Below are 24,492 nucleotides of genomic sequence, written 5' to 3' on the forward strand. Positions count from 1 at the left end.
CAGATAAGTGAATATTGTGCAGTGAAAAGTACAATATTTCCCTCTGAACTGTAGTGAAGTATCACGCAGCAAAAAAAGTGCATGCCGGAGTAAAAGTAAAAAGCACCTCAAAAGTAATTATACTTTGTTACTTTTCACCAGAATCCACGGCAGTCGTGTTCCCCACCCCTCAGGAATGTAAGTCTAATCTCAGCTGTCTTGTCTGCAACCATCTCATGTTAAACTTGCCTGTTGCAACAGGTCCCAGGTATTGTTCTGCTCACAGTTTGTTCACTCTGGCATTCTGGCTGTATCCTGCCAGAGTGTGAAATTCTTGTATTTGTTCTGGCACAAACAATAAAAGGCAACATGACAAATACTTGAATGATAGACTTTCAAGTTTGTCTACATTCATGTGAGCCACTGCCTCTCAATGCATGTCATTATGCAAATGAAAAAAGAGCCTCAGCTTCTTGCATAAACTAAAACTAAAACAAACTTAATCGTTGTAATGCATACTGTACACTGGCAGCGTTGTGCTGATATCATGAGCTGGATAAAGCATGAGAGATAAGCTGAGAGTTGTCACACTGTCGAGGTGGGAGTGCCCAAATTGACATTCAATGGTGAACCACACGCCAAAAGCAAACACCTATTGTATTGTTAAAGGATAACGCCACCAATTTAACAGGTTTGATGAAGTATTCCTGCATATGTGAAAAAGTAGTATAAAGCCTTTTGTGGCTCCAGAGGAAGCTGTATTTAATGCAATAAACTGCCTCCATTGAGGTCACTCAGTGGATAAGTTGCATTGTGGGTAATGTCGGCACCACATTTTGCAGTCCGCCTTTAAGCATAGCATTCCTAAAAACAAGACTGGACTCATAGTGGATAGTTTAAAAGCAAATGATCACACTGATACAGTGGAACCAGAGATATTACGTTTATAATCCACTCTCTCTTCTGCCTTTTCAACACCTTAAATATGGTTAAAAGTCATAATTATTCATTAAAAACCCATAAAATTTAAGGGGAAATTTGAGGATAAAGGTCATGATTACAAGATAGAGTCATAAATGAGTTACAAAGTCATAAACATGAGATCAAATTCATAATTATTCGATTATTATTCGATATAAAGTGAAGTATTAGACAAAAAGTCTTAAAAATCAGATAAAAGTCATAAATATTAGGTAAAAAGTGGGTATTTCAAGATAAATGTCCTGATTATGAGCAAAATTGTCATAAATATGTGGTAATGAGTCCAAACTATTGATAAAACGTTATAATAAATTAGATCAAACGTCAAAATTATTAGGGGGAAAAGTAATAAAAAAAACTAAATTCAGAATAAAAGCCACGATTATGAGATGAAAAAAAGTTGTTAATATCAGATAAAAAAAGATACAGAGTGTTGATTTTCAAACAAAAGTTGAATCGCGTGCCAACATCTGCACGTGAATACGGCAATCGGGGGCGAGCACGTCGTTGGCGCTGTTAGATACCGATGAGCATGATAGATGGCATGACATGCATGTTTCTGCCTCCGTCTTTCTGACTGAGTGTTTTGACTCTCAGGTCTCCTTTGAGTTTGACAAATCTGTCATCCTTGTGCGTAAAAGCATCGTAGTTGCTCTTTTTCCTCGTTAAGCTTGTGCGTAAACGTATTTGACATGTTGTATTTTTTGTTCTTGGTGCCATTTTACTTTTCCCCCCCTTATTCTTCTTTTTTATTTTTTTTTATTTTTTATCCTTGAGTTTGTCTTATCTGTCGGGCGCAGTTTAATCAAGCCGGGGTCACCTTGGAGAAAAAAGCGTTGAGCCAAAGCGCGCGCACTGGGAAACAGCTGTCCAGTCCACCTGTATACAGGTGTCCCTACAGGACAAGTCCATCTGTGTCATTCTAAGCAAAGCACCTGAAAACGTGTGTGCTCTACCTGTAGCCCGAGAACGCCTTCACGGTGCCACTCCCTATAAATCTATGTCATGTAAAGCTGAGGTGAGGACGGAGCCGCAGAGCTGCTCTGCATTTAGGACGCGCAGAGAGAGACCGTGGACCTCTCACACACACAACCTCAGCTCAGATCATACACATTTTAAACGACTTGTGGATGTGTGCAGGTGACAGCGATTCACAGGTAGGTGATCGACACTTTCAAAGTCAGTTTTAACATTTTGTGAGGTGTGTATCATTCTATCCGTGGAAAGTGTTTTGGTTTTTTTTTTGTGTTTCTTTTTAAGCATTTAAAAAACGTGGGTGGAACATTTTTTTAACGGAGGTTTGGGGATTCTCGAGCTTTGCATCGATCGGATGTTATTTCATGTATTCTGGTGCCTTTGACCTGTTTTAGAGGAAGAGGAAGTCCCCAAGAAGATAATATAAAGCTAAACGTTTGTTTACTGATGTATAGCTTTGCTACGCATAGAAAACAAATATATTTAACTTAAACTGATGTGACACAATTGATCCCCAACGCTGACTTTTGCTGTTTTCCATTTCGTAAAGATCTAAATGTCATGACTTCATGCCGTTACAAATTGTCCATTAGTATCTAATGTAATGGTGGCACAGAGGGCAAAGAGGAAGAGCAAACAAAGGAGCGCAAAGGAAAAAGCATTGAAAAACCGTGTGTGGCTTTGAGAACAATGTGAAGATCTTATTGTAGATGATGATGAATGGGTTCGGCAGTGGTGATACCTTACTTTAGTTTGATATGATCAGGAACGAAATGATGCTTTTTCTGTGTTAAAGACAAACATGAACATTGCGCAGGGCAATATAGCGATACCGATATATCGTCGTTTTAATACTTGCCTTTACCCACTTGACTATTAATTATCAAAAATCTAATTGTGTTGTTTTGTGAAAACAACAACAGTCATCATCGCATTATCGATATCAACGTATTTGGTAAAAATAAAAATAAAAATATTGTGCTTTTCAAAAGATTGTGTTTCACATTAATATCAATATAATTCATAATATCACAAAATTATTTTAAAGGAATAGTTCACCCAAAAATGAAAAGTTCAGGCACTATCTAATCCACCTTTTTCGCAGATGGGAAAGTCAGGTATTGTTTCATAGTCCACAAAACATTTCTGAAGCTTCAGGGCAAAACAGAGTTGCAGCATTCTCCAAAACCAATGGAGACTTGTTTTAAAACATTAACAAAAAATAACCGAGAATAACATAAAATGGCTCTGTACAGCTAGTACAAGGTCATCCAAGTCTCTGACAGCTCCGAGATCCTGAATTGATTGGAAAAAGACTTAAAAGGGTGTAAGCGATGTCTTTTCAAATCAATTTTGGATCTTGGGACTTCAAGAGATTGAATTAAGTTGTATGGAGCCATTAAATTTGAAGCACAGTCAGGTATCTGACAGTTCACCAATTAGCAAAGGCTCTAACCTGAACACTCTCTTAGACCACAATCCATAACAGTTTATGAAGTCAAACTTTCAAGCAGCTCACGTTAAACGTCTGAGCTGATTCCTACTCTGTCTCACTTCTTCTTTGATCAGAACCGTTTCTGGTGTACAGTTTGTTTCCGTTGCTTTGTCTCCAATTTTAGGTATCATATCAGTGGCGACATTCATGAATGTCAAACTGAACATGCTAGCTATAAAACAGGAGTAACTTCTCCTTCTCTTTTCTCATAGTCGCTGTTTTTTTTTCATGAACTGCCTTGGTCTTTGACGAGAGAGTTACCGGTTCACTGAACCAGGACACCAGCATTTCTTTCAAAAATGGGGTAAATTACATATTTGAAAAAATTAAATACAACTTAAGTATTCCTGTTTTGTTGGTGCCACTTTGTGTTTATATTTCACTCTGCCCACAGGTACATTCAGAAGACCAAGAACATTTTAAAGTGTCTGCTTTGCGTTCCCATCGCGCTCTGCGTTCTCTACCTCACGGGTCCATCTATGAGGTGAGAACCAGAAAACACGCGCTTCATTAAAATAAGACACCTTCCACACTGGTTGCCAGTTTAATGTCCGTAATCAAAAAATAAAAGCAGCAGAAGCTTCAACTGTCTGATCATTTTGGAGGAAATGGTTTGTGGTGCTGTCTAACACTGAAGATGTTTCTATTACAAATAAAAGATTTAAAACCTAGTGCAGGCTAATTAAAACACTTTAATACAGATATATTAATCTTATTATTATTTGGTACCTACTCTTTAATGTGATGTGTTTTGGTCACAGATATTTAGTAGGCTTCCTACCGATGGATAAATGCCCTTTGGAAAAGGTGGACCTGCTGTCTCTGGAGTACAGCGTGGATGCAACCCTTGATTTCGGGTAAGACAGTTCAACTGCAGGCGTTCAAAAGATACAGACAGTGATGATGTCTGTTAGCGTGAGAACCGACTGTCTGAGGTTTCAAGCTTGGGTTAACTTTATTTTTCTATCACTGACAAACAAATTGGTTTGACGTGTTGAGAAACCACTTGTGAAGCTTGTATTTCCTACTGAAAGAACAGTGAGTCGAGTGTCTGTGTTTCAAAACATTGTGGCTTCGATATCAGTTTCCCTAATGTATGCCAACAGACCATGCTTCATACTTTCTCATGTAAATGAGAACGAGTCCTTTTATTGTTATCTTTATTGATTTTATTGCTAAAACCTACCTGTTTGGATTGCAGCACAATTGGGGGCAACATAATGATTGATATTGCAGAAATACACACATTGAGATTTCATGCTGTGTTTCATCATTGTTTTATGCTTTCAGATCACAGCAGTGGGGAGCCTTGTTTTTAACGTTGGTGTTTTTGTCACAAAAAAAAACAAAAAACAGAGCTAATAAATATATTACAGCTGAAATTATTAATTGATCAATGAAACCATCTTTATGATTGTTTATGCATTTTAAGTCATTTATGGAGCAACAATTTTCTAGTTTCAACTTCTGAATTTCACAGATTCTTTTTAACTTATTCTTTGGCAAACTGAATATTATTGAGGTTTTAAGTGTTGTTTATAGAAAATCATGCAAGTTGATGAAGTGACGGGTATTTTTCAGTATTTTCTGAGAATTTTTAAGACAAAACAATGAATCGAGAAGATAATCAGTAGGTTAAAATAATAATAACATTAAGATTTAAGTAAGGCTGATGTGGTCATACAGGGCACTGATGAAAATTTGCACACTGACGTCTGGTTACCCGTCACAATCTGAAAAACTACAGTATACTGTTAGAAATGTAAAATACAAATAAAATAAACTAGATGAATTATTAGCATAAGCACATCTACATTTCTGGTTATACTTCAGCCAAAGGTTACAGATGTTTTCACTCACAAGCAAATTTTAAATGAGGGAAATGAAAGAGGAAGAAACCAATCAGTGAAATAACTTCATCTTTTTATGCAGTCAGTTAAAATGTTGTGCTCGATACGTGCATTCACAATTCACAATCTTTTATTAAGACGTATTCATTTTACTTACTGTTTTACCACCGGAAATGTCTTAATATTGGTCACTCCTTGACGTTCTCGCCCTGGTGCAAACAAATGGATCTTTCACGTGCTTGTGTATTTATATTTTTTCTAGTTTCATGACACTTTCAAATGTCCTAAATGACCGGATACCTAAAAAAATCACACCACCACCAAAACTCTGCGTATTTACACAGTATTTTGCATGTTTACATACTATATTAAACATTGTTTATATTATGTTTAGAACAGCACATTGCACAACATATTTTAAATAAACTTAGATTGCAATTCTGCAAATTCTGGCTTATCGATGTCTGTAAGATAAAGTCTAACGATGCATATTATAGAACTTATAATTTTAATGACATACTGTATACTGTAAGGTGACACAGTCCATGTGGTAAAGATGTGAGATTTTAACATTGTTGTCTCAGCTCATGCAAATATTAATGATGCAAGAAAAATGCTATCAAAGCTTCTTTAAAGACAAAAGTGGGCCCTATAACGTTTATATCGGCTGCAGCTGTCAGCACTGGACAAATTAAGATCTTCGTTTATTTTTACGACAGCCAGTCCAGCAGAGTGATCTGTCTTTCTCATGAGCTTGTGATCGGTGCAGTCACGAAGGTTGGGGCAGCTCTCAGCCTGCACGAAGACGCAGAGACTGTGCTCTGATGACAGGGAAAATCAAGGAGGAATATTCAGTAGATCTTGTCAATCTTTACTTTGATCAAACATCAGAGAGAGATTGTTTGCAGGCCATTACAGTCATGGAAATTAGCAAAATAAACAAGAAAACTCTTGATTTTAACAAAAAGAACATGCTTCCCCTAACTGTAGCTGTAATGTGCTGAACCTCCTCATGTTCTCAATATGAAATATAATGTATATTTTCATATTTGGTTTCTTAAAGAAATGTCTACATATTAAGGATTATTTGTCAGTGATCTAAGTTGGTTAACAGGTAAAGGCAATACAGTTCTAGAAAAATCAAACATTGTTGCACATTTGTCGTTCCCTTTTGTTGTTCGGAGACACATGTTGCAGTTGTTCTGGTGCAAGATTCAAAGCTGACGTGTATGAAGTGTTTGGGTTGCGTTAGTGCATTTTGGATGCGAGGTAACCCTTCTGCTGATCTGCATGACATTCAGTGTAGAGGTAAACCGTGGAATCCAGATGATAACTTAGAAATACTTAGATTCCTCAAAAGATGGCACAACCATTAGAAAATAACGTCCCCGCTTCATCATTTATTTCAGGTCAAGATCAGACGTGCAGACATGCACCTCTTGGAAAGCTCCCATCCTCTGGGACGGGATGTTTGACCCTGATCTTTACGACCAGACACACAGGAATGAAGGAACATCTGTGGCTCTGACAGTGTTTGCTGTGGGCAGGTTTGTCTTCACATTAAACTACCATCTTTATTTAGAGTCATAATGTTTAACTGTTTAGATGTGAAAGTATTTGACATTTTTCTTTTGTTCACTTCCACCACAGGTACCTAGAAGCTTATCTTGAGACCTTCCTGAGCTCATCGGAGCAACACTTCATGTTGGGTTTGCCCGTCACGTATTACGTCTTTACGGACCTGCCAGAGAAGATGCCGGACATCAAGCTCGCTCCTCAGAGAAGCATAAAGGTTATAAAAGTCGATAGGCACTCCAGGTGGCAGGACGTCTCTATGATGCGAATGAAGACGATATCAGAGGTCATCGAATCAGACATTCGCCACCACTGCACCCATGTTTTCTGCTTCGATGTGGATCAGGTGTTTACTGGAAGATTTGGCTCGGAGGCTCTGGGAGATTCTGTGGCTCTGCTTCACGCCCACTTCTACCGCCTTCCAAAGAGTCTGTTCACCTACGACCGCAACTCCAAATCCAAGGCTTACATGGAAGTTGGGGATTTCTACTACCATGCTGCTGTGTTCGGAGGCTCGTGGAAGTGGGTAAAAGCATTGACTGAGGCCTGCTACCAGGGCATCATGGAGGACAAAAAGAATAAGGTGGAGGCTCTGTGGCACGATGAGAGTCACCTCAACAAGTACTTGTGGCTTCATAAACCGAGCAGGGTGCTTTCTCCAGAGTACTGCTGGGACCCCAGCATCGGCAACAGGAGTGACATACGTGTCACCCGACTACAGTGGGCACCAAAACATTATGAAGCACTCCGCACAGAGTGACATGTTGTGGAATTAAGGTGCAAAATCACCTGTTAAACTTACTGAATTGCTGGTAATCTGACAAATTCAGATTCTCATGTCCATGGGTTTTCTGTCCTCTCAGGGTACTTTGCACTTTCTTTCTGAGTTTAAATTACCACCTGATTCATATTCAAAATATATAATAATATACTTAAAATCCCAAGCTTGAAATTCTACATTGTACCACTTTATTAACACAGGCTACTTTGGGCTGTAGCACTCAGCTTCAGCTCGCTCATCGAGGGACACGATCTCCAGGAAGGACAACAACCAACAGCCAACAAATTCTCTGCCAATCACAAGCGTTCTTTAGCCTGCACAGATGACACTGCTGTCATCTAACCAATTCACTGACTTTGAGGAAATCCAGTAACAGGCTTTTTCTTCAAGTGTAGATAACAGTCTTGGCACACTGAAGCTATTGCACAACAGTCGACATCAGTGTGTGAACCCAGTCTGTCACAATACTAATGCTGACATGTTGGACTGTCTGTACTGGTTAATCAATGTTATATTCATGTGTATGTCAGATTCGCCTCTTTGCCAAATTATCCTTTTTGGATGGACAATTTATTGACACAAAAGTTGCAGTTAACCACTTGCACCAGATGGTTTATGACCCACAACTACCTGAAGCCTGGCACTCATGTACAATAATCATTTTAGAAACGTATGATCTTCGTCCAAACAAATATTTTAGCACCGTTTCAAAAATGATAACGTCCGTACCAACACACCTGAAAAGTATGTCACATGGCCATGCATGTGCACTGGATGCTACCGTGAATGAGGCCATTAAATGACTGTTGTTAACAGAATCATCCTGGATGCGGCTGTTTTTATGTAGCATCCACATCATTATCTATTTTGTCTCTTTTCCATCATTGTTTGAGTTTAATGTAGACAACATATCATCCATTCCATCACTGTACAAATTAGATACTCCATCACACATCACATCACACAAGAGCCAATTCAGAAGCCAACGTGGGCGGCTGTGTCTTCCTTTCCAAAACCAGTTTCTGCCCATCCAGACGTAAACACAGAAGACTGACTTTTAGTAGTAACATAGTAACAAACAAAGTAACAACATTTATCTCATAAGTCCAGTCAAAATACTGGTTGAAAGATGTGGTGCAGTGTCGAGTTTAGTCAGTTTCCACCATCTGTTACAGAATACTAATGAACTTGAAACGACTTTTGTCTTTGTTTTCTGGGCTGAAGATGCAGCTGCTGACTAATTTATTTATTTTCACATGTTCTTTTGTTTTAAATTCTGTAAAGCTCAGGTATGAAGCCAGTGAAAAGATTTTGAAAGTTGAAATGTTTTTGTTTGTTTGTTTCTTTTGTATTTTGCACTTATGAGACTGCCAAACTGACTGCTGAAATTCTGTTTTTAATTTTGCTGCATGTTTGAGTTTTTTTTTTTTTTTTTATTTGCTTTTCCTTTGTTATACTGTCCTTATAGATTTTCTTGCTGGTTTTGCCATTTTTGGTAATTTCTGTTTTTTTTTTAAATTAGTCTGAAAATCTGTTGAAAAAAAGCACATATTTGAATTCACTCAGGAGAACTTGAAATTAATAGATTTAATAGATAATAACTTTGTAATATTGTATCATGACGCACGGGGACAAATGTAACACCAAGTCTTTGGTAGGTTTGGACACATTTCCTCACATGACAATGAAAATGTCTGTTTTTTTAAAAGGATTAAAAAACTGTCACTCTCCCTCTCTCTTGTCCGGTTTCCTGTCATCTACTGTCGCTGTGTATACAATAATAAAGGTAAAAAAAAATACACTAAGAAAATGCATTTGAATATTAACTGTAGTATCATTTTGAAAATTACAATGATGACAAGACTGTTACCAGTAAGCCTTCAACATATAAAGTCTCATGTTATTGTTCTTCCTATTTGCAGCCCTGCAGCAGGTTGTGTAACTAGGTCACAGCGGTTTTCTAATTTCCAAGTTGTGGCATAGTGTAGGGCATTAGTTCTGTCAGCTGCTGAGTTTTCGTTTGTGAACACTAATGAAAGCGAAGAATAAAAAAAGGGCATTGTTTTAACACAGTCTGATTTCAAGCTTAAAAGGTCAGACATGGGGAGTGTTAAAGTTCAGCCCTAGGCACTTTACTGTTTCGGTACTTTACTAAAAATTGTCCCCTTTTAAAATAGTAATTGAATAAGCTCGGTCTAACCTCACAAAATGTATTCATGTCTTTGATATTGTGTATGCATTGATTCTGAAAAGTAGGTTAAGCTTCCACCGACCAATTAGCTGAAACATCCAACAGAATAACCTGAGAGCACTAATTTGGTAGGAAATCAACTCAGACATTGCAACGGTCGGTTCGGATGTTAGTGTGATAAACAGTTCAACCGCTCAAATGACTGTTCTTAGTTTAATGCAAACAAATGCAATAGTTACCGATCAGAACAAAAAGAGAAGTTGGATTTTTGTAGTTTCACCATCACAACTGTGTTAACCAATGTGTTTGTTTGTGCAATGGAAGAGGAGCATAAAGATAAACCACATGATGGAAACTGACAGTTGAGTTGTGTGTGGGTTGTAAAACAGAGTCTGACATTTGGGCTGGGGGGGTTAACTAACACGACTGGATACAGTTTCGTGTAGAGTTACAAAAGACAATAGCACCATATGTCCCCCCCAAAAACACATTTGTTTATGCTGTTATGTTAATCACATACGAGCACACACAACTGAAGCAGACTCAAAACCATAAAGTCAGTTTATTCAGGCACAAATTACATTCCGACCCGTTAGAAATTGATACCGACGCCCGAAGGCAAATTGGACAGATGCAAATTTTTAAAAATGAAAGTAAGCCAGCTGGGCAAGCACGCATGAATGAGCTCATATGAAATATGTGTACTCTGTGTCTGACACAATACATTATTTTTCACCCGTGCAGGACTCTGACTTAGATAACTCCTCTCTTGAAACAAATAATAAAAATAGTATTTCTTTACAATAGTAGACGAATCTTCATTCCAAGCCCATGCAGGGGAGGTTCATGACACTGAAAGTCAATTATACATTTGCGTAGGGCCCTACTTAAACCATTTAGTAATCACACACGAGATTAAAACTGAAATATGCTCACTTATGGATCACTGCTCTTTGTATATCAATCAATGACTAAAGTGTATCATATTTTAGATGATCATTTTAAAATGTTTATATTTATTCAAGAAGGTATTTTGTTGATTTTAGACTCAATGTAGCGACATGTTTCAGCCGCAACGCTCCTCCTGCCTCATCATAAACTACGCCTCCGTTTGTGTGCCACTGAAGGAAAATTCAAGCGTGCTAGATTTGTCAGGTTGGTCAAGCTTTACGCTCTTAAGACAAGGTTCAAGTCTGGATTTGCAACTTGGTAAAGATATGGATTTATTTTCAATTGAAATATCTCAAATATTTTGCATGAAAAACGTTTGAGAAGTTGTCATTCAGATTTGAGACGGTCCATATTGTTGCGCACAGTATAGCGTTGAAAATTAAATTGAAGTGGGAAGGGAAGAGAAAGAAAATAACAGTAACGCAATATTTTCTTTATTAATCTAAATTATTTACAAATATATTTATCTATGTACAGTATATAAATGTTGCAGGTAAGACAGAACATTTCAACAACATGTACTGTGTGAGCTGCTAAGGGTGGCCGGGGGAGCCGAGTGGTCTGAGCGACTCCGGGCAGAGGTCAGATTCAGGTAGCCCATCTCTGCTGATCGAGACAGGGGCCCAGAGATGAGACACTGAGGGGGAGAAGTCACGTTTGACTGCTTGAGCTGAGTTTTTTCCAATTCAACCTCAATTTCTGGCAGCTCAGGTATCATCACACTAGGGAAACAATCAAAAGTTTGTCAACATTCCATGTTTCACTGAGGAAGAAAAGATTGTGCTAAAGTTTTTAACAGCGATCAGACCTACCTTGAAGTTGGCAAATGGAGGGATGTAAGGACCTGTGTAGGATTAGATATTTTCTTCAGTTCCTAAAACAAAAAAACAAAATGTATGTTAGACTACATCATAGATTTATAAGTCTTCACTGACTCGCACTGATCTAAAAAACTGCAATGCGAGTCAGTATTTGTCAGTCAAACATTGACTAGAGTCAAATAATTGATTGTAAACCAGTTTCATGCCTATCCAAAGACATTCATGTTTGTGATCCTGTGGTTTTTAATCAAATGCCACCATTTTTTGCCAGCGCATCCATGTTCATCTCAGGATGAATGGTCATCACTTAACTTTTCATCTAGCACCAGTCAAAATGTACTAACTTATTTAATGACCAAATAACAGCACAACTAAGTTCCCATAGTCACAACTGCACTTTGTGTTTTGTGGCAATTAGCAAATGTTAGCACCCTAGAAGGCTAAACTAATTTGGTAAAATGGTAAAAATGATATCTGCCCATTAGCATTGCCATAGCAGTATGTTAGCATGCTAACGATAACATTACGCTCAAAGCAACGTGGACATACAGCTGCCAGCATGATTACAGATTATTAGTCATGTTGCCCGTCAGGAAGGCGGTTGATCTACAGTAGCGTTTTTGCACATACGCAACTCCAGATCACTGCCTGTGTGTAAAGATGAAGACTTAAGACAAGACTTAATTGCGGCTGGTACCTCAGCAAAGTGAAATGACTGCATGTTCTGCAGGCTACGTTCCAGGACAGCTTGTTGACTTGACATATGGAGTATTTTGTTTCCAAGTTTCTTGTTTTCCATCTCCAGAAAATCCACCCTTGAGATCAAAACAAACATCTTTGTCAGTTCAACACTGAAGAACTGAGTGTGGAGTAAATTGGTAAATAGCTCTAGATATGACTTTTGCAGTTTCCTTTGAACATAATGTGTGGACTCATCATGCTACTAGGTGTTGACTGGCGGTTCAGTACCTGCATTTGGACAAAGTAGCTGTCAGATTACTGTCTTTCTTGTTGTGCTCCTCTTCGTTTAGCTGTTCTAGTAGCCTTCTCCTCTCACCAAGAAGTTTGTCATTTTCCACAGTTACACTCATGTAAAGCTCTTTTTCCTGGGAAAGAAACAATGTCACTTTATTCGTCATCCAATTTTATAAAATATTAATTTGAGTGAGACTCGAGACAAAAGGAGAATGACAGTGCCTTTCTATCATCTCCCTTCTTTCTACTGTGGACTTTCAGGTTAAGGAATACATCATAATGATACATTGAATTTCAAAGATGCACCTCAAACATCCTGGTTTCTTTTGTGTATAAGAAGACAAGCTGCTGATTTACCTTTGCTAATGAATGGGAAGACAGGGACAGTTCTCGCTCTAGATTTTTTATCTTCTCATCACGGCACGAGGTTTCATCATCAAATTTCTGTTTGGCTCGACACAGTTTTGCTTTGTGCTTTTCCTTCATCTCGTGGTACTTACTGCAATAAGATGGACAAAAATAACATATTACTTATATAAATTAATCCAGAAAACAAAAGAAAAACACATTTAGCTGTCTTAATTCTCTATATCCTCTAAAGAAGATAAAGATAAAGAAGTATTTGGTGTTATGGGCCTGTTACCTCCGCTCTTTGTCGAGGCTTTTCAGGGTTTCACAGATCTCCATCTTGAGTGTTTCATACTTGTCTTGGGTTTCCAATAGAGTGTGCAGCATTTCTTGACAATTGGGACACTCCTGCAAACATTGGCATTAATAGAAACTGCTTGTGCACTGTAAAATTCACTCCGTTTTGCCTTCTCTGAGCCTAACACATGTTGGCAACAGTTTCTGCCCTTTAGCACTGCATGGTCAAAAGTCATACAATGAATGGACTGTAATATGTAGTCAAACAAGCCTGGAAAGTGAGCAATTTTCAAGTCTTTAAATATGAGAATTTACCTTGGGCACTGTATTTGCATTGTTCTGCAGCAGCTGTAGTTGTGTTTGTAGCCCTTTATCCTCTAGCAGACAGTAAGTGTTTTCACAATGTTGTGAATCCATCTCTTTTTGCTTCCTATTCCTTCAAAACACACACGGACACAGAAATATCACTTAACTATGTATTACTGCAACATTGAGGGCTGGCATGCACATACAGTTGTTGCTGGATTCTGCACGGAGAAAAAATGTCCTACTTTTGGTCCTGCAGATTGTTTTCTTTGGTGCAATTTGTAGATATAAGGTTATCCAGATCTTCTTGAGAATTATCCAACTGCTGCTTAAGGGAATGTATCTGAAAGGAGAAGTGAAATTTGTGAATCTTGTAATAGAAAGAAAGGCAATTATAGTGCATTTTCTTATAGACAAATCTGTTAACAAATGTATCTTTAATGTAATTATATAAAGCCTCTTAATAACATGTCTAAAATACTGATTGACTCACTTCTGATTCCTTCTCCAAAAGGTTTTTCGACTGTGCGCTAAGCTTATTCTCCAAATCTCTGCAGATCTCATTGCTCTGAATCAACTGAGTTGCCCGGGACTGGAAACATGAGATATGTGAAGATTTATCAAACTGTTTTGAACCTTTGCCATGTCATCTTGTTTTTCTCCATGTGACTTGGTGATAGAAGTTGCATTCTCTGTAATGCTCACTGAGTGAAACTTACTTTAGCTGACTCATTAGCTTGGTTGGTCTGAACCTGCAAGGTCAGGATCTGCTGCTCAGCCAACTGCTGCTGCTCCTGCAGGGCTGACTTGAGCCGCTCCACCTCCTTCTGCAGAGATACAACCTGAATGACATTACACGCAGATCAATGAAGAAAATTGGCAAAAATATAAGTTCTTTTAAGATAAGCAGCAGGTGGCATTGATACGCAGGACGATGCGTTATAAAGAGTCAAACTCTTTGGATGTAGAAAACATGACAGAAATGTGGCAAATTATGAAGATTCTAATGACATACATTTTGGAGAAAATTTGTTTGAATTGAAGTGCCTACTGCAGGAGATTAAAAAATCACAAGAGGTGGGGAGAATTCTTCATAACGTTTAAGAGACATTTGAAGGTAGTTTTGTCAAAGTTAATATGTTTGTTTGGGATAGAGGTGAAATTAAGCTGTCAGGGCCATGTTGTGTGTTTGACAGTTGGTGCGTTCAAGTTGAACTCTAGCTGACCTAATGTACAGTGTTACAATTTTGTGATGATGATGATTTCCTCAACAAATTGCTCAGTTCTGTCACCTTACTTGTGGTGATGATAGAGAAGTGGTTAACTGCTGTGTCTTGCATGCAGACAACACAGGTTCAACTCCAGTGTTGTCTGTACTATCCACTCTAATCAGCCCTTTCTGTTCCCGTCACGCTGAGAGTGACCTACTTCATAGTAGCGTTTGTATCCCCACCCCTGCTGTTGCAGGAGGTCAGCTGGAGTTCAACTTGAACGCGCCTATAGCCTGCTGGAGCATGCTGCATGGATGGGGAGCTGCCAGTTTTCCAGTCTACTGGCAAACTTGGATACATTATTTTGAGTGAGTTTATTTTGTTTCCTTAGGTACTGAAGTAACTTATTTTTTGAGAGATGATTTATCCTTGTATGTTAGCTAATTTATAACTTCTCTCCTATGTTTTTTAGTAATCAAATCATCTGTGTAATGCAATCGACTGAATGAAGAAATAAATGGTTGAAAGGCACTTCTCTGGTCCTCATATTTTGACTGGTATGCCAATGTAGAGGCTATACGTAATCCAGCTACCAACAGCAATCAAGTTTCTACACAAACTATCCATGATAATTTGCAGCCTGTTCTTATTTTTATTGTACTCACAGTTTCCTCCTTTTTCAAAAGACTTTTCATCTGAACAGTGAGTTCCTCTTGTAAATTTAAACAGGTCTGGTTGCACGGTGGCAGCTCTGCTACTTGAGACTGGAAAAAAAAAACAAGGTTCTTTTTCAATGTGTACATGCACATGCATCTCTAAGGTTTGTAATTTGAAGATTAATGACAAGGATAAGAACAATAGGTTTCTACTAGTGATCACTGATTTAGTAGTCTTCCCAACAGGTCTGTACAGTGTTCCTTCTCCTACAGTAAATTGGAGTGACGGCGAGATCGAAAAGTGGCTAAAGGTATGTCGATTGCTGCTCAACGGCATATACCGATCCCTAGAATGGCATACCGATCCCAAGACTGACATACATATTCTCGGAGTGGTATATACCGATCCCCAGACTGACATACAGATTCTCGGAGTAGTATATACCGATCCCCAGACTGACATACAGATTCTCGGAGTGGTATGCTGCTATTATGCCGCTGTTATTCCACCGACACATGACGGTATGTGCCACTTGAGATTGTTACGGCACTGAGAGACTGTTGGATGGGTACCGCTCCCTGATGAATATGCAAATGTAATGCCACTGGGCTGGTTTGACGACAAGTGCAGCCGTAAACATAAACTTTTTTTTTTTTTTTTTGTCTTTATTGACAATGCTAACTTAACACTTTACCGCAAGTAATGTTATGTTGTTGGGATTGTAGGCATATAGACAGTAATTACACGTGGGACTCTTACGATATGATAGTAAAGTAATATGTCTAAATGTCCGCCTATAAACTACTTAAAGCTAATGAAAGCGCTAACCTTAGCTAACATGGCTAATATTAGCCCAGCCACCTTATAGCCAGTCTGACTAATCGATAGCAGAACTTTTGAGCCTGCCAACAAAACAATACTTAGTGATGGGTTTTCATTATTAGGCGGACATTTAGACATATTGCTTTTCTATCATATCATAAGAGTCCCACGTGTAATTACTGTCTATATGCCTACAATCCCAACAACATAACATTACTTGCGGTAAAGTGTTAAGTTAGCATTGTCAATAAAGACAAACAAAAAACAAAAAAAGTATATGTTTACGGCTGTACTTGTCGTCAAACCAGCCCAGTGGCATTACATTTGCATATTCATCAGGGAGCGGTACCCATCCAACAGTCTCTCAGTGCCGTAACAATCTCAAGCGGCACATACCGTCATGTGTCGGTGGAATAACAGCGGCATAATAGCAGCATACCACTCCGAGAATCTGTATGTCAGTCTGGGGATCAATATATACCACTCCGAGAATCTGTATGTCAGTCTGGGGATCGGTATATACCACTCCGAGAATCTGTATGTCAGTCTGGGGATCGGTATGCCATTCTAGGGATCGGTATATGCCGTTAAGCAGCAATCGACATACCTTTAGCCACTTTTCGATCTCGGCGCCAGTGGTAAATTGGGATCTTATTTAAAAATCATACAAATAATAGCTCAGTGGGTAGAGCTGAGGACTCGTGACCGGAAGGTCGCTGGTTTGAATCCCTGGCTCCCCAGGGCGGGACTGAGTTACAAGCCGAAGCATCCTTAAGCAAGATGCTGAACACCAACCCCAACACTGCTCCTGATGTGCAGTTGGCACCTTCATGGCAGCCACTGCCATCAGTAAGGGCCCTGCGATGAGCTGGCGACTCATCCAGGGAGTACCCTTGCCTTCGCCCATAGAGTCACTGAATTTGGCCCCAGTACCCCCGCTCCAGCTTGAAAAAAGGTGGTATAAAAGCGGTAACATCACCCGCGACCCGCATGGATAAAGCGGAAGAAAATGAAACGAACGAAAAAACAAAACAAATAATAGCAACAATTAGACAAATTTAGAGCCATTTGAGGCTGAGTGTTATATGATGCTAAAGGATATGTGTAGTCTGATTTAGCTAAATTATTAGCATGATTTGCATGAACCTGCACAGGGAGGAGCTGCTGCTCAGCCTGCTGCTCCTGTAAGGCTTTCTCCAGCTGCTCCAACTTCTCGTCCAGAGACACCACCTGAGACAAACACACATACAGTATGTTAGGACTGCAATTTACTGTCACTCCTGATTATTTTGCTGCTTATATTTTTGATTCATTTATCAATCAAGCAGTGAAAGTAGTTAGTGTTTTGTGTCCAACTACTCAAAGATAATCATTTTACTATAAACAAAGAAACAAATCACATTTGAGAATGTGGAAACAGTGATTTTCAGTCATTTTAGCTTGAAAGAAAATGAATCAGTAATCAAAATGGAGACCAACTACTCAGACAAATCAACTAATTGTTCCAGCCCTACATCACAGTAACACATAACCAATGTGTCCTTCTATGTCTATAACAGTGTCACACATCCACATTGAACAGATAATAAATTAGCACAAGTCACAGCTAAAACAGAATTAATGCTCTGTAAACACTTGTTGCTATAACCTCGTTATTACAGTCAGAAAGCTTTTATTATATTACTTATTGCTTCCATAGAAGAAATCTAAAAACATTCTGACTGTGGAGTTGCCAGAGTAAGACTCAAAATAGTCTTTTGTAGAAAAGTGCAACCACAATTAATTATACATTTCATTCAGTCTTTATTTTGCTTTAGAACAAGCAGATCGAACAGAAAATATGATTTACCTCCACTTTTGATATGGGTCCACAGTCAGAAGTAAGAGACGAGATGTAAGATGAGTCTACCAGGACTAAACCTTGTCTATTCCATTCTGTTCTGTTAATTCTATCAATAAAATTTGAAAGCCTTAGTGCGAACAAAAAAAAATTGGAGGGTAAATCTTGGAAAAGTGTTCTCTCACCCATAGGGTTAATATGATTAAATACCTTTTTCAGCAGGTATCTTACCGTCTGTTGTAGAGAGTTTTTCTCAGCATCCAGGAAGCGTACCCTGTTCCTCAAGGCTCTGATCTCGAGGTCCAGACGATCGTTCAGCTCTTTGGCTTTTCTTAGTTCTACCATTTCTTTTGAAATTAAACCAGAGAACAAATTCATCAGATTACACATAATAATACATTGATAGGAGGATATCACTGTTATCATACATACACTTTTATCTGTGAAATGTTGGTCACTTTATGGGGTATGTAATGCAGATAGTGTCTGCCTTTCAGTACTGTATATATACACACTCAATGACATCCGACCGTTCTTTGTCGATAGCTTAGAGAACACACATGAAAGAATTGTTCTCACCATATTTCTTCAGTTTGTCTACTTCCTGTCTGAGTTGTTCTACCTCCTGCTGTGCAGCCTGCAGCTCAGGCTCTAAAATAAAATAAAGAAAACAGTATTATTTCCGCAGTACTCTTCACAAAGTTCCCTCTTAAATTTAGATCAGTGTAAGTTTGTGGAAACTTCAGTTTTAGTTCAGAGTCTGTTTGGATATTGTATGATGGTGGAAAAACTTCTGCACACTAGTCATATACAATATTTATGAAGGATTCTGCTTGTTTGGTGAAAAGAGACAAAGCACTGAAAAAGTGGTGACGGAAGACTCTTAATTAATCACCATGTGTAATCTCTTTGAGAATGACACAGTCCATTTCGAAGAAACTGATTTGTATCCCTCACCATAAGCTCTTTGGGTTAAATGAGCAGACTCCAGCTCATCAGTCAAACGTCGGATCTCATTGTGGGCCATGGCCAGCCGGCGGGAACCTTCCTCCACGTCCCGCTCCAGACGGGAACACTCCCTCTCCACACTGCTTGCCTGGCTGGCCAAATGCCTGGCCTCGGCCTAAACAGAGAGTGAGAGGGCAACTGACCAACGTTCATATGCCTCACTATGAAGAGAATACATACAAGAATGTTGCGTTTGAATGCATGCAAGAACTGTACGGAGACCTTGAGATGTGCACTGGATCAAACTGTATCAGTAGTGTAGCATCTTGAGTCTCTTCTGCCATGCAAAGTTCCCTATATTGTGCTGGTAACAGTGCTTAGTAACACTGGAACAAAAACAAGGGGTTGTAGTTAATGTGGATGCTGCTGAACAGGAGTTTTTAAAATAATACATGCAAAATAGATCCTCGCTTTAAGACATGCACTTTGAGATAGACAAAAAAAAGGCAGCGTGGCCGATTATCTCTGATATTCTAACTGACCTGAGTGCAGTTTTAAGTGTTTGTTAGTATAGGATGCAGTAACACCACTGTATAAAAAAAAGACATACTGGAATAAAAGTATGTTTGCTCTGTGAGGCTCTGTGGAGTCCAAAGAGTCTCTTCCATGGGCTCTGGTTATGACGTGGTGCCCCCTTGTGGGAAAACTGTGGAAGAACATTAAATCACAGAATAAGTTATTTGATCACAAGGAAATGTATAAAGGCATACCCGTCTAATACTGAATAAATTAATCTGACTTACCCGTCTTATACTGAATAAATAAATCTGACTTAATTATGTTACATATACAAATAAAATATCACACACAGGATCACATGCTTCCAAGGAGAAAACATTAAGGGGGACAAAAGGAAATATGTTCAACTTGGCTCTGATGTTTGCTTAGAGCTATTTGTACATTCACAACAGCGCTGAGAGATTAACTATTATCTGTGTCTCTCAGTTTAACACCAACTTTCCCCATTTCTCTTAACCATTGATCAGTTATCAAATAATGGTGAAAATGTTAGAAACTGGACCCTGCTACTTCCCAGCAGCTGTAAATCTTAAGTTTCTAATAAATTATGTAGCATCAGATCAGTTTATAGACTTAAGTACTTGGGAATACATAGTCCAGCATTTTACTGGTGTTGGCATTAAAACAACCCCAGGACTGACAACAAGGATCTCAGGGCTTTACACACTGCACTAAGCCCCCTTTCACACTGGACTGAAAACACTTAACATTAACTACCATGTGGCTTTTGTCTTTAATGTGAATCGGTACAATCAGCATTCTCCACCCCCTCAAATGACTATAGTAGTCACAGGGAGTGATTGGCTCCAGCTCCAATTGGAACACCGTGGTGGACATGCTAATTCCCAACCCATGTCAGGCCCGATACTATGACCTGTTGAGATTAAGGACGATGACTTGTTAAAAATATTTTCCATCCATCTCCTTTCAAGAGGCCCCAAACATCGTTCAGTCTGTGCTGTGGATGTAAAGAGGTATATGACCTGCTGCTTTCTACGGTTTCCTGTTTGTCAAGCGTGATCATGATGACATACATGACACACACACACAAAAACTGAAAGGTAATCCTATCTCCTTTCAGTGGTAAAGGAGTCAATCGGCTGTTTTAAGCAGATTTATACGAATTTTAAAAACCCATCATATACATGCTAATTTTGGTGTAAAGGATTACAAGGTATTACAGCCCTTTTGGCCCCAGGCTAAAAAAGCTTTCACACCAATATATTCCTGACACATTCCAAAGTGGGGTAACCCCGACTTTAGCCTTAGGCTTGCTGGGTTTAACAATTTGTGAATGAAAACTGTTAGCCCAGGGTCAACTCTGAATATGCAGTGTGAAAAACCTTTAGGATGATGTTTTTCCTCTAACCTGATGTTCATTGGTGTTCAGCGCTTGGGCTTCAGTCCCCAGCTGGCTTGATGTGTTTACATCAACCGTCAGGCTGTTGGGGACCTCGCTTGTCTCAAGTAAGGAGGCTCTCTCCACCAGGAGGTAGGCCACCTGTTCACTTGGGCTGCTGTGGATCAACTCTGTGAGACCCTGCTGGTACAGCATTTTAGCCACCTCACTTATCTGAGAATCTATCACAAAGAAAGATAACAGTGAAAAAGTATGATTTATATTGCTTTAAAATCTCAAAAGACTAAGGGTGTCTGGGGTCACTAGAAAGAGAAAAGAAAACACGAAAAACTTAGAGATAACATAAAGCCTTCAGGGTACCCTGCAGCGGACTGTCAATCTGTACGATCTGTACTATTATTCTATTGGAAAAAGCTATACAACCTTGAAGGGATATCAGGCGTCGTAGCTGGTCCTGGAGCTGATCATTTTCGTCTTGTATCTCCTGAGCCAAAACATCTTTGTGCTCTGTAAAGATTCGAATCTGCTCCAAGGACTTGCGTACCTTACAGCCAAACAGATAAAAAACCAATGTCCTACTTGCTAACAGACACAGACTTTTACTTTATTCTTTTTGACAATTCCTGATGTCACTGACAATCCCAGCCATGATAACTTACCTCTGCCATCTCTGCTAAGTGTTGTGAGCGCTGGGTGTCCATGTCCCAGCTCACACTGCTCAAACGGTCTTTCATGCACTGGAGGGCACGCCATAGCAGACACAGCTGAGCCTCCTTTGGTGAGTCAGGAGCAAGTCCCTCTTCACTTAACCATCTAGCAATCAACTTCAGCTCTTCCTAGAGACACGATGAGTGACATGAGGACACGGCCACTGACAAACCATCTTATCTCATATTCAGAAAGGAGCAGTCTCTGACCACGGATGAAAACATTTTGATATGGTCCCATTGTTTCTATGTTTATGTAGTGTCTTTTGCCTTGTTCGCAGTATTTGCTTTTGTTCTTCTGTGTTCCTCCACAGTTTGCTTTCCCTCCAAACCTGCTCTGCATCACCTTCGTAAGCCCAGCCCTGTTTGCAGAGCTCTTCCCAGCCTATCAGTTCCTCACCTGCTCTCTTGTTTTCCTTACTCAATTCTCTCCGATGTTTTTCTCCACCTCATCCCCTCCTTAGTCTAGTAGTTCGTCTTGCATTTAAGTCCAGCCTTTAATTGGCCTTTGTTGTTTGTTTTGTGATTGCCTGTTCCTGCTGTTGATCCTGAATAGAACCTCATCCATAAATCTTCCTGCCTGCTGTCTCCTGCACCTTCTTAGATCTCAGTGTCACAATTATGACGTTTTACAACGAACACCTTTGTTTTGATGTTGATGTTGTCTTGTCATGTCCTTCATGCTGCTATTTTGATCTAGTCTTGGCTAGGTCTTAATCTCAGTTTGACTATCTAGTTAACCCTCATGCAACTGTTGATACATCTTATACTTTTTAACTTTCATTTTTTGATCATTTTGGCTGTAGTAATGCATATATTATATACATTTGTAGGGTGTTTTTTTCTTTCTTTCAAATGTCAACCTCAGCTCATGGTATGACTATAATACACTGTGTATATTGAAGACAGACATCATCCCGCTGTCTTTACAGCATACAATTATGTATACCATGTTATCAAGCTTTCAGTATATGGACCTGGATGAGTATTTGTAATTTTTCATATTTTTCACTAGAAAGTGCAATTTACCTGTATTTTTGCTCATAGGTGCGCTATTCCCCTTGTATCCTATAGGGAGCTTTGCCTCATGATATAACTCAACCCTCATCCAACTGATAAAAAAAACACATTTAGTACAAAAACAAAGTAATGTTAACATATACTATTTTATGGCAGTTTTCTGAGATTGCACATTTTCTTTTACTAAATGTGGTCTGAGTAATTTATCTTTATATTTTATAGGTTGCATGAGGATTGAGTAAACGTTATGTATAACTTTATGGTGTGTCCTGGAAGTGATTCATCTTTAATCTTCAATTAAAGCTCCCAACTCTGAGTGAGTTTACTGACACGTCTCTTGGCAGTGGCTGAAGTTGTTTGCACATTTTGGGGAACAGCTGTTTCCTACAGCAAAGACAGCTGGCATTGCCAATGTTTCTGCTGAGCTGCTTCTTCCACACTTCGTCTTGCATTTGCATTGTTGTGTCGTTGTAACGTTAATCGCATGGTCTGCAGCCACACTTGCTGAAAGCCAAAACATTTTACGCTACTCAAAATTAGTTAGGGGTAACCCTAACCCTGACCAGAGATACTCACGAAACACAAAATCAACATTCATATATGCCACAGGATAAAAATAAAAATAAAAATCAAGTTAAATATCCCAATATTCATAAATAATTGTGTTTATTTCAAATTCGAGTAAAATCCAAATGCAAATTAAATCAGTGAACAAGATGGACACGACACCTATAGCATTTCTATTTAATGGAATGCTACAGCCACAAGAAAAACAACGAACAAGATAGTTCACTCGGAGCTTGTAGAGCTGGAACTATCTGACGAAACTTGTATTTATGATATTTAAGTTAACTTTAAGGGGCAGCAAATTTCAGAAACACTGTGATGGGGTTCGTGAATATTTATTCCATCAGCAGCTTTGCAGCGGGTTCACCAAACGTCTGGTGCAGGCGGCTGTAACGGTCCCGGCTGTTAGCTAACATTAAAGTTCAGGTTTTAGCTAACAATATGGACAAAAAACAGAATGTGTTCGGCGTTGTTACCTCTGCTGGTTGCTCCATCTGTCCTGCGGGTTATGACACAACTTTCCAGCGTGGTTTTCTCTCAAATATTAGTTTTCATCTTTGTCTTTTTTCCGACGTCCGACGTCAAATCCAAACACGGACAATCAGTTTCTCGCTCGCATTAACGTTACAGCACCGGGACGTCAGCACGCGAGTCTGCCGTTGTTCTTATGACGTCCCACAAACTTCGGAACACTCGAAACTTTCTCTCTTACAACCAGCGACACAGAGTGAAAACACGACGTGGGCTGAGGCTGAAGGAATGTGCAGCAGAGTATTTCTGTCTGTGGCTTGTGGTGCTGCGAGGTTCCGTTATTTCTTGTTGTCAAATCTCACGGTACTTGTGCACTGCGATGGTGGGCTGTCCATGGGTCCTTGAAGGTGCCTTGAGGGTCCATTATTATTGTGGATAGTTTAAGTTCGCCGGTAAAAAATCAGTAAAAACGATACTTTGGATAACATTCTGATTCCAGATTTAGTTTTTGGCTTTCTCTTAGGGTGAAATAATGTTAAACGAATGTAACGAATTTCTTTTACTCAGGCCCTAATCTAAGTGCAAATCTAGACTACTTACATTAGTACTTTATAGCCTAACTCTACTAAGTTAAAATTGAGAGAGAAATATCATCCATTTGAGTTCTTGAACCTTTGACTTGACAGTTATACTTACTTCTTACTGAAAGAAAGATTTTACAAAGAAAAGTGTATCATGAACATACAACCTATGATGCATTGACCACCCGCTATTTGAACAAGCCT

The 24,492-nt window shown here is 39.1% G+C and overlaps 2 protein-coding genes across 3 annotated transcripts; one reads left to right on the top strand and one right to left on the bottom strand.

Moving 5' to 3' along the window:
• Window positions 1–1,842: 1,842 nt before the first annotated feature.
• On the top strand, window positions 1,843–9,365 carry LOC115582736 (alpha-1,3-galactosyltransferase 2). Of its 2 annotated transcripts, XM_030418901.1 has the most exons (6): window positions 1,843–2,117; window positions 3,643–3,734; window positions 3,825–3,914; window positions 4,192–4,287; window positions 6,690–6,827; window positions 6,931–9,365. In XM_030418901.1, the coding sequence occupies exons 2-6, from the start codon at window positions 3,730–3,732 to the stop codon at window positions 7,613–7,615; spliced, it is 1,014 nt and encodes a 337-aa protein (XP_030274761.1). In that variant the 5' UTR covers window positions 1,843–2,117; window positions 3,643–3,729; the 3' UTR covers window positions 7,616–9,365. The 2 variants fall into 2 exon arrangements, with proteins under 2 accessions (XP_030274761.1, XP_030274762.1); XM_030418902.1 differs by lacking the exon at window positions 1,843–2,117 and having other exon boundaries at window positions 3,175–3,734.
• A 1,825-nt stretch (window positions 9,366–11,190) lies between these two features.
• Window positions 11,191–24,087, bottom strand: LOC115584173 (coiled-coil domain-containing protein 30). The gene is made up of 20 exons (XM_030421610.1): window positions 23,713–24,087; window positions 21,602–21,778; window positions 21,366–21,486; window positions 20,952–21,163; window positions 19,614–19,709; window positions 19,013–19,178; window positions 18,635–18,706; window positions 18,287–18,402; window positions 17,362–17,445; window positions 15,402–15,500; window positions 14,245–14,367; window positions 14,019–14,117; window positions 13,771–13,868; window positions 13,535–13,655; window positions 13,218–13,330; window positions 12,932–13,073; window positions 12,569–12,705; window positions 12,297–12,414; window positions 11,591–11,652; window positions 11,191–11,500 (listed from the first exon to the last, which is right to left on the bottom strand). Exons 1-20 carry the CDS (start codon window positions 23,728–23,730, stop codon window positions 11,287–11,289), a joined length of 2,388 nt encoding a protein of 795 aa, XP_030277470.1. The 5' UTR covers window positions 23,731–24,087; the 3' UTR covers window positions 11,191–11,286.
• Window positions 24,088–24,492: the final 405 nt, after the last annotated feature.

This window comes from Sparus aurata, chromosome 6, assembly GCF_900880675.1.
Source record: "Sparus aurata chromosome 6, fSpaAur1.1, whole genome shotgun sequence".
Classification (NCBI taxonomy): domain Eukaryota; kingdom Metazoa; phylum Chordata; class Actinopteri; order Spariformes; family Sparidae; genus Sparus; species Sparus aurata.

Coding starts and splice junctions, on each gene's coding strand:
- LOC115582736 (XM_030418901.1), top strand. Junction 4,288..6,689: donor GATGCAACCCTTGATTTCGG/GTAAGACAGTTC, acceptor CATTTATTTCAG/GTCAAGATCAGACGTGCAGA. Junction 6,828..6,930: donor ACAGTGTTTGCTGTGGGCAG/GTTTGTCTTCAC, acceptor CTTCCACCACAG/GTACCTAGAAGCTTATCTTG.
- LOC115584173 (XM_030421610.1), bottom strand. Junction 19,710..20,951: donor TGAACACCAATGAACATCAG/GTTAGAGGAAAA, acceptor GTTCTTCCACAG/TTTTCCCACAAGGGGGCACC. Junction 17,446..18,286: donor AAAACTCTCTACAACAGACG/GTAAGATACCTG, acceptor TGTTTGTCTCAG/GTGGTGTCTCTGGACGAGAA.